We start from the raw sequence: 12,848 nt of genomic DNA, 5'->3' as shown, positions 1-12,848 counted from the left end.
AGATTGCAGTTTTCAAGTACTTGAAAGGTCGTTATACAGAGGAGGGGCAGGATCTGTTCCCAATCACCCCAGAGTGTGGGACACATGACAATGGGCTGAAGTTACAGGAAGCCAGATTTAGGCTGAATTTCATGAAAAACTTCCTAACTGTTAGAGCAGTATGACAATCGAACCCATGACCTAGGGAGGTGGCGAGAACTCCATCGCTGGAAGCGTTCAAGAGAATAATGGACAACTATTTGTCAGATCTGCTTTAATTTGGGTTCCTGCACTGAGCAGCGGGTTGGACTTGATGGCGTTGTAGACCTAACTCCATTATTCTATGATATTAAGAGCAGGATAACGTGGTGGCGCTGTGGGCTAAACTGCAGAAACCTGTGCTGCAGGGTCAGAAGACCAAGCAGTCGTAAGATCGAATCCACGCGACGGAGTGAGCGCCCGTTGCTTTGTCCCAGCTCCCGCCAACCTAGCGGTTCGAAAGCATGTAAATGCAAGTAGATAAATAGGGACCACCTCGGTGGGAAGGTAACAGCGTTCTGTGTCTAAGTCGCACTGGCCATGTGACCACGGAAGATTGTCTTCGGACAAAGCGCTGGCTCTATGGCTTGGAAACGGGGATGAGCACCGCCCCCTAGAGTCGAACACGACTGGACAAAAATTGTCAAGGGGAATCTTTACCTTTACCTTAAGAAGAATAATGATGGAGCATGCAGACAGATTCAAATATAAACATCTTTTTTTAATATTTGGTAAAATATAAAGCACACTATTTTATACAGTAGATTATATTGAAAGTGTGGCAGAGTAGAATAAAACAAAGCAGGAAATTTATTGTTGTATTTATTTAAAATCTCGTGACCCCGCCTTTCTCCTTAGAAGGGCCCAAGGCGGCTTACCATCATCAAGTTAGCTTGCCAGCTTCCCCCACCCCTCTGAATATTCTTGTGCAAAGAAGCAGAAATGCAGACGTTGTCCCAATAAAAAACAGCCATATCTAACTGGAAAAAGAAAAAAGAGAAGGAATGCATATGGTTCTCTCCAGCGTGATGCCAATGTCTTTCTCTACGTTTGCACCCAAATTTCAAGAAGGTGGGGTAAATGCCTATTCGGAAATTTCTTCTACACCATCCCCACCATGTTCCTGCTTTTGTTTTTCATTTCCGACCTGGAAAGAACAGAATGAGAAATGATTGATTATCTGGCTGGGGAAATCAGTAACATTTTTGCACAAAGGCCTAGACCATTGTAGAAACATGCAATACCTAGAGATATGACAATGATTGTAGGCATCCTCCTTCAGTCTCGAGAGACTAGGGTAACGTGCTCTGTATGGAGGACGTGGAACAGCATCTAGTGTGGCTGAGAAGGCCAATTCGAGAGTGACCGTCCCTTCCACACTGAAGACAAATCCCATCTGTCCCCTGTCCAGTTCCCTGATTTTGCTTCGACGCTGTATGCGAAGCTGGAGTGTCCTCTCCAGGGCACAAAGCCTGGGTAAAATAATATGGAGGATAGGCTGTTACCCAAGCAGCAAATCCCCCCCCCCTTTCCACATCGCTGAAATAGTCCAATGGAAAGGGAAGAACCAATATGACAATATTGCAGTGCATTTGAAATTGGTTTTAATAACCTTCCCAGGATCCTTTACTTTATGTGTTGGGGTGTTATCTTTTTCTCTTGGGTGGCATCAATTTGGAAAGCTTTTGGATCAAAATGTGGAAATTCTGTGTTTTCATATCTCCATCATTTTTCATCAGGAAACTAACTGGTCATATTTTCCCCCAAAAAACATACTTAACATTTGGGTACATGGGGTAGGTGGTAAGAGCATTTTAAATGAGGTTAACCTTCCAAAATCACAGACACATAGGTCTTGAGTTTTATTTTATTTTTAATGCTAGCCATCATTAACATTATTTCATTTGTTTTGTTTTATTTCTCAGCTTTTTCCCCTCGGCTCTGGTTAGGATTAATAAAAATCAAGGAAAAATTAAGCATATAGCAAGCGGAAGCAGCAGGAACAAGGATCTCTGCTGAAGATTTTAAAAGCCAAGCTGCTTCATACAACCTGGATCCAAGCTTTATAGGTCATAGCCAGCACTTCCAACAAGGCTCAGAAACAGACCGGTAGTAACAAGGAAATGACATGTTGTTTATAACTGGATCTGATCAATGGGATGGCTCCAGCATCTTGAGTCAGCTGGAATTTCTGAACACTCTTCAAGGGGAGCCCCATGTAGAGGCCATTGAAGTAATCTATATGGGATATATAACTAAGGCAGGTATCATAGCAGTCAGATCAGAAAATCTCCCCAAATAGGCATAGCTAGTTCCCCAGCTTTAGCAGTTAGATTTGTTTTCTGGCCACTGCTCGAAGTTGGCTATCCAAGTCTAAAGCTTCAAAGTTTGTCAGAGTTTAAAATTGCCATATATTTTTCCCCTTTTCTTTTAGCCACAAAAGTGCATGAAATTTGAAAACATAACCATCCCTTTATAATAATAATAACTGCATGACATCAAACTAATAGTATGTCCCCAAGCCCAAGAATTCCATGCTTACCTCTTCGTGAATACACGCGGAAGGTGAACAGCACATTGAAGGCAATTGTCTTGAAGAAGATGATTCTCAGGCCCAAGACAGAGAGGGACAGGAGATTTAACCTCTCATCTAATTTAAAGGGGAAGAAAGAGGGAGAGAGAGATAAGTCTCACAGTAGAAGAAAACTCCTACACAATCAATAGTTTTTATTGTGGTTAGAGGCCACATGGACAATGGTGGACCTTACTTGTCTGGTGATACCTCAACTTCTCAAATTTGCATTTTTGGCAACAATTAGTCCTTCCATCCAGAGGTGCTCAGGCACCATAGAGTGATATTATTTTAAAGTAAGGCCTTATCCTGACCATCTATGCCTCCCTTACATTTTGCTGCTCGGTGCTCTATGAACACCAGTCTTCTGAGGTTTCTGTCTCAGCGCATTCCTAAAACTCAACTTCTTTTCTGTTTGTGAAATTGCTCTCTTTGAGTGGTTCAAAAATACTTCAAAAAGCTTGAAGTAGAAGCTTCACAAATAATGTTCTGTGCTTTTGTTAAAAGTAATTTTTTCATATCATTGAAAGCTTTGGATGTGAGCTTTATGGTGATTGCTCACCCCTCTACAAATCTACTCCAGAAATCATCTGTTCTTCATAACTCTTTCAAAAACCATGAATAAATAGTGGAAACTCTGTTTTTCGTTTTGTTTGTTTGTGGAAAGCCTCCAGCCCAAAAGTTTTTGCCACCCGAAGTCTCCCATGAATGATACACAATGAAACAATCACAAAAACCCACCCACAGGAGACCCATCCTATTTGCCCTTATGCAAATTTGATTTTTTAAAAAATTTGGAAACATTATTCAAATCTTGTGGTATGAATGTAACATGGTTCATAGTCTCCCCTTTAAATGTGATTTATGCCTGTTCCTGCTTTCATACATAGCTCTGATAACAAAGCTTAAGGTTCACTAAAGGTGGTGGAAAGGATAATTTCTTGGCTTTTACGCCCCTGTCTATCCACACAGGAGATGTTTCTTCTCCTGTGAGAAGGATCCGGACAGCATTTCAGATTGCTCCAATTTCTCCTCCCCTCCCCCACTTTTTGTGCCCCCTTCCATGGGCCACAACAACTTCCATTTTTTAATGTTGAATTTAGTAAAGGGTGTTTCCCATGGCTGGACTCAATGATCCATAGAATCCCTTCCCGCTCTAAAGTTCTATGGTGATCAGGGTGGATTTGAGTTAAATTAAATCAATTTAAATCACAATTTAAATTTAAACAATTGGATTTTTAAAAAATAAAAGTCAAATTTTAAATTGAAATTGTAGTTTAAATTGTTTTATAAAAACTATTGCTTTGTATCCACACTGAAGATGATTTTTTTTTAGTATTAAAGCAGTACAATAACCCAACATGGATACTCCCTTCTATCTGAAATAGCGCTGTGTCACTTAGGAGAATAGTTTTTTAAAAAAAATTGTGAGAAGAGGAAAATAGAAGAGAGGCTTTCTCTGGCATCCTTTTTACTTTCACAAACCATTACATATTGTCACTGAAGAGAACACCATTCACAACTCTTTTGAGGTGTAAACTACGCAACCACACAAATTGCAGAACAGGAGAATCAGGAGCGCTCCGAATCACACTTTAAAAATGCAGCCCTAATACTATGCCAGAAAGGAGCAGAATAGCTCACAAAGGGGGCACATAAACACATAAGGTCACTGAAAAATAGGGTGAACTAAACCACACCAAGAGCAAACCATAAAGTGAGCTACATGTTCATCTGATCACCCCCGAAAGCTGCTTGCTCAGAGGAATGGGGTTTTGGGATTTTATTCGCACACATAGTGTTTGGTTTATCCCCGTTGCACATACCTGCTTCAAAAACTGGCTTTTCATCCTCTGCTGAACAGGTGCCTGCATCTGTAACAATCGTAATAATTACAGTTAGAAAAAATATAGCAACACTGATTTCTGTCACAGCCATGATTATATTATATGTTTTTAAGAGCCAATTAAAAACTTGGCTCTTTCAGCTGGCCTTCCCTCCTGTCAATACTTGACTTTATTTTTACTATAATTTTCTGTTTTTCCATCTTGAGCACTACTAACCATTACGAATTACTATTGTTTTTAATTGTTTTTAACTGTTTTAGCTTATAATGTTTGATGGAACCCGCCCGGAGTAGACGTTGTCTAAAAAAGCGGGATAGAAATCTAATGAATGAATGAATGAATGAATGAATGAATGAATGAATGAATGAATGAATGAATATTTACTGTATTTCATTGGCCTTTTTTCTCTTTGTCACCCTCATAGCTATCTTCTCCAGAGAAAGAAGAAGGAAATGGATACCAGGACCATGAATAGATCTGCAATCTCACTCAAACATCACCCTGAAGGCATCTGGAGAGCTTCTATGACAGCCTGGCATGGAATCTAGATGTCCTCTAACCACCAGTTGGCACAAAACAGTGGCTGAGCCGTTTTTGGTGGAAAAGGCCAGAATGGATAGAATTCTCTCTGGAGCAGTGGTTCTGGGACTACAACTCCCAGAAATCCTGGCCAGTCCAGGTAGTGGTGAAGGCTTCTGGGAGATTTAATCCAAGAACATCTGGGGACCCAAGGTTGGGAAGCACAGCTCTAGAGTAAGGATGTAACAGATATTCTCAAATTTCCCCATCCTTGGTGACAAAGGGAATTTCAACACACTGACTGAAATATTAATACAGTAAGTCAGCTCCTCTATATGTTCTGTGGATTGAAATAGGCCTACTTGAGTGAAAATGACTATGCTAAGCAACAGGATTTCAGCCTTTGAGACACCCCGTTGAAACAACTGGCCTTTGTTATGAGATTTTCCACTGAGAGACGAGGATTCTTTTTTCAACAACTACATTAGCAACACAACTAATTTTTGCCCCAGAATCTTATTTCTTACCTTTTCCTAACATGCGTGATTGCACTTTTCAAATGGGGCCAGCGCGGGCAAAGCTTTCAAGCTTTCAAAGAAGCTTTCAGAGAAGCTTTCAAGCCTCTCAAAAGGTCCTGGGAGCTGGCGATTTTGCCCCCCCTGGACCCGTGGGGGGGTGGGGGAAGTGTGGCAAGGGTCCAAGGGAGCCTTCCAGACCCTTGCCACACTCCCCACACACACCCCCACGGGGCCAGCGCGGGCAAAATAGCGACCTATAGAATTCCTCTGGAGCAGTGGTTCTGGGACTACAACTCCCAGAAATCCTGGCCAGTGATGAAGGCTTCTGGGAGTTTTAGTCCAAGAACCTCTGGGGACGCAAGGTTGGGAATCACGGCTATACAACTATCTATCTTATAGGTGAAGATAAACTCTTGTATACTCTGTCGGTGGGTGGGGAGTGATCTTCAGCCCTACAAGAAAGGTTGAGACTGGATTTTCGCTAAAGTCAGGGACTTTAAGTAAGCTGGGAAAATTCCTTTCTCCAACATTTCAGGAGGCTGCCCATTCTTAGCCATGGTGATAAGCAAGCTATGGCTTGAGTGCAAAGAATGTCGTCGTATTTTTACCTTCTGGATTTGTTTCAAAGGTTTTTCCATTCATAACTGCATTGCAATGAAACTCATCGTCCAAGGTACCCCACAACACGATCCCATAGCTGGCCGTTCCTTTCTCGTCATATTCGTCTTCTTTCACCACAACCAAAGAGCCATTGGTCGGCTGTGTATTTTTATTGATTCCCACTTGGAGCGTGTGAGAGGAATAATCCGTGAAGAGGCACACGCCAATCTCTTTCTGAGCGCTTTGGTCTGTCTCCATTTCTTTATCTTTCGGCTTCAGTTGGTAGACAGAAGGGTCAGAATCTGTAATATCTAAATGAGGAAACAAAAGGATATGCAAAGTTATCTCTTGGAAGCTTCTGCATCTGCAATTTACACTGGTCAACAAATCAACCACATGGAGCATGTCAAGCGACCTTATACTGATTCAGATCTTGGCTAGATACAGTGGTGCCTCGCAAGACGATGTTAATTCGTTCCGTGAAAAACGCTGTCTTGCGAAAACATCATCTTGCGAAACGCAGTTTCCCATTGGAATGCATTGAAATCTATTTAATGCATTCCAATGGAAAAATCGCTGTCTTGCGAAAATCATCCACAGAAAACATCATCTTATGGAATGCGGTTCCCCATTGGAATGCATTGAAATCTATTTAATGTGTTCCAATGGGAAAAATTGTTGTCTTGCGAAAATTGCCCATAGGAAACCATCGTCTTGTGAAGCGCAACAGCGATTGCAAAAACTAATCGTCTTGCGGATTAATCGTCCCACGAGGCAATCATCTTGCGAGGCACCATTGTACTGTTAACCAGCAATCTGGGGTTTCCAGTGACAGTATTTCCAGTCCTTCCTGGAGATGCCAGAGATTCAACCTGGGACACTCTATGCTTTGGTACTAAGTTGAGATGGAAGATATTGGTGTCTAGCTTGCCAAAAGCACCAGATGTTTGGACGCCCGGTGAAACTTGGTGATTACCTTCACTGTATGGTTTTACATTGAGGTAAAGGGAGAAGGGCTCTCATCTAGAGATGATCTGCTTGTCTTGCTCAGATCTTAGGCATGTAGGTCTTGACCCAGAACAGGGCATTTAATCCTCCTTGTCCAGGAAAGGTCTGGACTTCTATTGCCTGAAAGGTAACCTTGCTGTGCTCCAGAACAGTGATTCCCAACCTTGGTCCCCAGATATTCTTGGACTAAAATCTCCAGAAGCCTTCATCACTAGTTGTGCTGGCCAGGATTTTTGGGAGGTCTAGTCCAACAACATCTGGGGAACCCAAGATTGGGAACCACCGTTCTATAGCAAATCGAAGGATATTTCATAGAACCTCTGCTGCTGAGAGGAAACGAATAAAGACACTGTGCACACCCAAAACATGTCATGAGACCCAAATATATTATTTTCCTGAACAAGTAATTCCTAGTTTAACATATTTCTGTTCACAACAAAAATTCCCACAAAATGATATTAAAATATACCAGTTAGCAATCAGATTCGAAGAGCAGCACCAGTGAGATAAATGTTTAATTCCAAGTAATGCCAGAACTGTGGAAATAACTAGTTACTTACAATGAAGTTTCTTACTATTAGTTCCTCCCAATAAAAACTAAGTCAAGACTTCATTACATTATTGTTGAAATGTAAAGAGGTGTAACATTCCCATTTATGGTGTAACTCTATGTGGTTTTAGTTACTTTCATAGTTTTTTGTTTGGGCCACAGACTAGCAAACTGTAGTGTTCTTACACGTTTTTGCAAGAAGTAACTTAAAAATATGTCAATTGCTTTTGAATTATGATAAAATGAAGATTTAATTTTACAAAACTGTAACTATAATTGCAACAAACTAATTTTGGGAGGAGAGTCTTGGAATTGCCACTGTAATGAATTTCTTTTTAAAACATAACTTTTAAGTGCCATGCAATTTACAATTTACACTAGTCAACAACTAGGCACATCTGGAGACATTTTGGAAACAAACACCCTGTTTGCTCCCTCATGCCCTTGCTTGGTGCAAGCAAGAGTTTCATTCTGAGAAACAATTTCCCAGAAGCAGCTTCAAAATTCACACCTCCTTGTGGGTCTCTCGTGTGCAGCTTTATTCTGACTACAAGCTCCCAGTTTCAACGCTGAGCTCTCTACCCACATTTCCTGCCTTTCAAAGTGTGAAACTCAACAAAACTGTACTGATCTGGGCCCCATCCCCCCCGAGAGGTTGTTAACACAGACATGGGAAAGAAAATGAACGACAGAAGAGTAGGAGATGATCACTAGCTGAGTAACACACATAGCTTGGTTCTCTTTCTGAAGATCTTCTTCCTAAACCCCATAGTTTTCCCCACACCATATGCTCCATTAAAAATGCTTGATTCTTCAGATTGGCTTTTTTTGGAGCATGGTAGGAAAAATAAATATGGGAAACTTCCTTAAAGCTGTATAAAATGTTGGCTTAAAATCAACCGGACCTTCCAATTTGAGTCTTAGGCATCCTTCAGTCTCGAGAGACTTTATTATTTTATTTATTTTTTATTTTATTTTATTTTATTTATATCCCGCCTATCTAGTCGCGGTGGACTACTCTAGGCGGCCATGGTAATGTGCTCTGTATCGAGGACTTGGAACAACGTCTGGTGTGGCTGAGAAGGCCAATTTGACAGTGACAATCCCTTCCACACTGCAGACAAATACAATCTGTCCCCTGTCCAGCTCTGTTCTGGACTTTGCCTCGGCCTGCTGGACAAGGGTCTCTTCAAATTGGGAGAGGCCGTGATGCAACGCCTGCCTCCAGGCTGAACACTCAGATGTCAAGGTTTCCATCTGTTGAGGTCCATTCCTAAGGCCTTCAGATCCTGCTGGCAGATATCCTTGTATCGCAGCTGTGGTCTCCCTCTGGGGCGATTTCTCTGCACTAATTCTCCATACAGGATATCTTTTGGAATCCAACCATCAGCCATTCTCACAACATGCCCAAGCCAACGCAGATGTCACTGTTTCAGTAATCTATACATGCTGAAAATTCCAGCTCAGTCTAGGACTACTCTATTTGGAATAATCTTGCAAATGGAGAGGTGGAAGGGACCTTATGGATCATCGGGTCCAGCCCATGTCAAGGAGGCACAGTTGGGAACTGAACTCCCAACCTCTGGCTCCACAGCCAAAGGCCTAAGCCACTGAAATACCCAGCGGTAGCTCATTCCTACCAACATTTACACAAACCCCATTGGTTGGGACTACTGGGTACCTTCAAGCTTAGGATTCAAAATGTCCCCACATGTGCACCCAAGCACTTGTGAATGCACTTCTTTTTACTTCCAGGCCCTTGAGTTGTGCTCCCAAAGGTGCAGAGGGAACACGGGAAGCTATCAGACCAACGAGATACCTACAGAGAAAGTATTTCAAAGTCCATGTAAACAGAAAATCAGTTTATAAAATTTCATTTAAAAGAGGGCATCATGATGGAATAGACTAGGGAAAAGTACAAAGAGATAATGAATTTATTCCTATGGTTCTCTAGCCACTGGCGTAAACAGAGATGCCAGCTTACCAGGGATAACGACAAGTTTTCTCCCCGTTCTAAATACATATTTAAATCCATTGGTGGTAACACTATGGCGTATTCCTCTACAAAATGGTAGCTCACCGGGTGTTGACATGCATTGATTCCTCCCACTTGGCTAGTGTGGGAGAACTGGTTTTTCAGTAGGATAGCTTCAATTGAGATAGAAATGGGCAGTGAAATTTTTTATTGGGGTCAGGACATGCAAGGCTGCTATCCCTTCATGTGTGTGTGTGTGTGTGTGTGTGTGAGAGAGAGAGAGAGAGAGAGAGAGAGAGAGAGAGAGAGAGAGAGAGAGGATAGAACTCCATGGAATCTCTTAGGGAAGTCCAACTGGGCCTTGTGAATGCACACAACTACAGTTTCATCAAATTGTGGCGGCAACTTCTTCGGTTGGAGCATTGTGTACATAAATGTTGAAAAGCACACTGTCTAATCCCATAGCCTTCTCTGTGGCTGCTCCAAGACGTTGGAACTCCCTCCCACAAGAGGCTAGGCTGGCCCCAACTTTGTTGTCTTCCTGCAAGCCAGCAAAGACCTTTCTCTTCAGGCAAGGCTTTCCCTGAGTGACTGCCTGCCTGAGTGGTTTTTTTTTTTTAATGGACAGTTGTGCCTTTACTGCTTTAAGTGCGGTTTTAGTATTCTTTTTGTTTACCGTGTTTTTTAGTGTGAGATTTGTTGGCCTCTTTTTAAAAATGGGTATACTTGTTTTTAGCTTTACTATGGTCTTTTAATCGACGTAAGCCGCCTTGGGTCCTTTTCTAAGGAGAAAGATGGGGTAAAAATATTTTAAATTAATAAACAGTGAATAATCCTGCCGTCTAAACTCTGAATCCTCACTGGGATTAAAAACAAAACAAAACCCACAGCTCATTCAGGGCAGCTCTGCTTTCCTGGTGCCTGAGCCTTAAACAGATGCATTATTTTAATAGGCTGAAGTGAAAAAAAAAAAACTACAAAAGAAGAAAAGGGGGTAAAATATGATGACATCTTCAAGACAAACAGATTGGTTAGTAAGGCAAGTGTTACCTTGTGAGCCTTTGTGGAACAAAATTCACTTCCTCAGATGTGTTTTACCCTGTTCATTTAATTTAAATTATTGCCAATATCCTGAGACAAACATGGTTAGTTCTTTGGCTGATTTTCAGATGACGCTGAGAGAAACTATTCTCCTCAGAGGCTCAAAAAGGACATCATGATATCACACAGGGGAGACCCGCTGCTGGTGAGGCAGGGGAAACAGAATTCCACAAGGGACTGTTCATCAGAGCTTGGCCAACAAGTAAATAGTATTTTTATAATGGAGTCTTCGGGTCCAAATCTTTGGTATGAAGCACCCCGTCCAAGTCTTTGGTACCAAGTTCTGAGTCCCACGTCCCTGTTCTGAGTCCCTATGAAAAATAAGTTTTTTTTCCTCAGGGAAAAAAAAGGGAAGGGTGGGTGGATTCCACACCACAAGTCGAATCTGTGTCATGGGGGGGGGGGAGAGCTGAGTTCGAATTGAGTCATCGGTGCAACTGAAGTCCAACTTGACAACAAGTCCCACAACCCAAGTATCCATCTCTGATTTTTATCATGTTCCACTGACTAAGACCTTCCTCTCTCAAACGGAATTATTTTGTTGCATCCTTCTATCTAATGGGGACATCAATGGCGCTGTTCCCAGTGTGTGGGGAGACTCAACCAAAAATAACTGCCTCATCATTGTTCTGTTGTATTAGAGAAACCTTCCATCTGGAGGAGCTTTTTGCCTTACGAGGCTAAATAAGCAATAAAACAAGGAAGGCTGGATCTGATACTATTATTTTTCGGAAGGAAAAAAATCATATAAAATTAATAAAGAAATATGGATGGTTGCAAACCAGTCTAAGAGCCTATTTGAGTAAGGAGCAGGGTAAACATGATTTTGATATAGTTCTATTGATAAACCATAACTTGAAACTAGACATTTCCTTTTGACTATGGTACTGGGATCTGTCAGACCAAAGGAAATATATTTCTGAGGTAAAGCAGTTTTAAATCTGACCAAGTGTTAGTACGGTACCTTACCTGGGAGAATTAAAAGTTTCGTCCCAGTTCCAAATATCAGTTTATTCCATCCGCCACCAAAGTTGACACTGTGGGACATGCTTTTACAAAATGGCAGCCGTCTCGGTGATCCAGTGCATAGTGAAACCTACTCTATTTGTGTTGAATAGGAAATGCATTTAACACAATCTATACATTTACTGTGATACCTAGTGTGGTGTAGTGGGTAGAGTGATGGGTTAGGTCTGAATTCCTACTCAACCATGGAAGCTCACTGGAGAAGTGGAACTGGTGAAACCACCCCTTAAATGTCTCCCTTACCTTGAAAGCCCAATTAGGGTCGCTTTAATTCAATGCCAATTTGATGGCACATAAACGTAACGTACGTTTACAACAGTAAATTGCAAAAACGGCACATTTGATGAAGACTTCCACTTACTTTGCTGGTCTAAATTCCCCCAAAATGGCCAGAGTCCTGCTGGAAATTTACAGTTTTCTAAGTAAAACAAGTCTTGGCTACAAAATTGCCACTCTTTTAAGACGTTGCTGGGTTCATGGCCAATTGCATGACTGGGCACATGTCCAGGAACGAAACCACTAACTTGCTAATAAGTGGCAATTTGCCATCAAGGTTTATGTGATTTCTCTTATGCTAGACTCAACTGGCAATAGGATTCTGGCCAAAAGAACTTTTTCAAAAATGTGAAAAAAAATTGATCTGGAGATTCCAGAGTTTTTTCCTCTAACCAATGTAGCAAGGCCTCCTTGGATCTGGAAAAAGAATGATTTGTCTACTAAGGTTTTTCGGTATTAGACTTACGTGGTTTAACGGTAACTTGAGTCCCATCTCCAAAGATGACTTTGCCATCATAATTCACACAATGACTCAGCACATAACAAAAACACGTGTCATCTTTTTAGAAGTTATGGGGAGGCAAGGCAGGAGAGAGGCCTCTATTAGACCACATTTTTAAAAATGGACAAACAAGTGCTAGCGTTCGGCTCCTATGACTCTTCATCAGAGGAGACAACACTTATCTGTGGATTAGGCACTAAAAATTCAAGAGTTCCAAAAGTCATGGCTACATGCTTATGCCTGTTTCAAATTAAGGACGGTTAACATCATCCAAGCAAGACTGCAGCCTGAGGATAACATCTTCCTTCAACCAACAGTTCAATCAATTAATCTGGT

The 12,848-nt window shown here is 41.5% G+C and overlaps 1 protein-coding gene across 1 annotated transcript in view; it reads right to left on the bottom strand.

Moving 5' to 3' along the window:
• Positions 1-718: 718 nt before the first annotated feature.
• LOC110070173 (T cell receptor alpha chain MC.7.G5-like) overlaps positions 719-12,848 on the bottom strand; it is a 56,323-nt gene continuing 44,193 nt past the window's right edge. Inside the window, exons 2-5 of the mRNA XM_078378309.1 lie at positions 6,083-6,385; positions 4,417-4,464; positions 2,561-2,668; positions 719-1,165 (exon numbers count right to left, since the gene is read on the bottom strand). Coding sequence (XP_078234435.1) covers positions 1,155-1,165; positions 2,561-2,668; positions 4,417-4,464; positions 6,083-6,385 — 470 coding nt within the window. The 3' untranslated portion in view covers positions 719-1,154. The remainder of the gene's footprint in view (positions 1,166-2,560; positions 2,669-4,416; positions 4,465-6,082; positions 6,386-12,848) is intronic.

This window comes from Pogona vitticeps, chromosome 6 (genome assembly GCF_051106095.1).
Source record: "Pogona vitticeps strain Pit_001003342236 chromosome 6, PviZW2.1, whole genome shotgun sequence".
Classification (NCBI taxonomy): domain Eukaryota; kingdom Metazoa; phylum Chordata; class Lepidosauria; order Squamata; family Agamidae; genus Pogona; species Pogona vitticeps.
The sequence above is the reverse complement of the archived record's forward strand: the minus strand, read 5'-3'. Positions and strand labels throughout refer to the sequence as shown.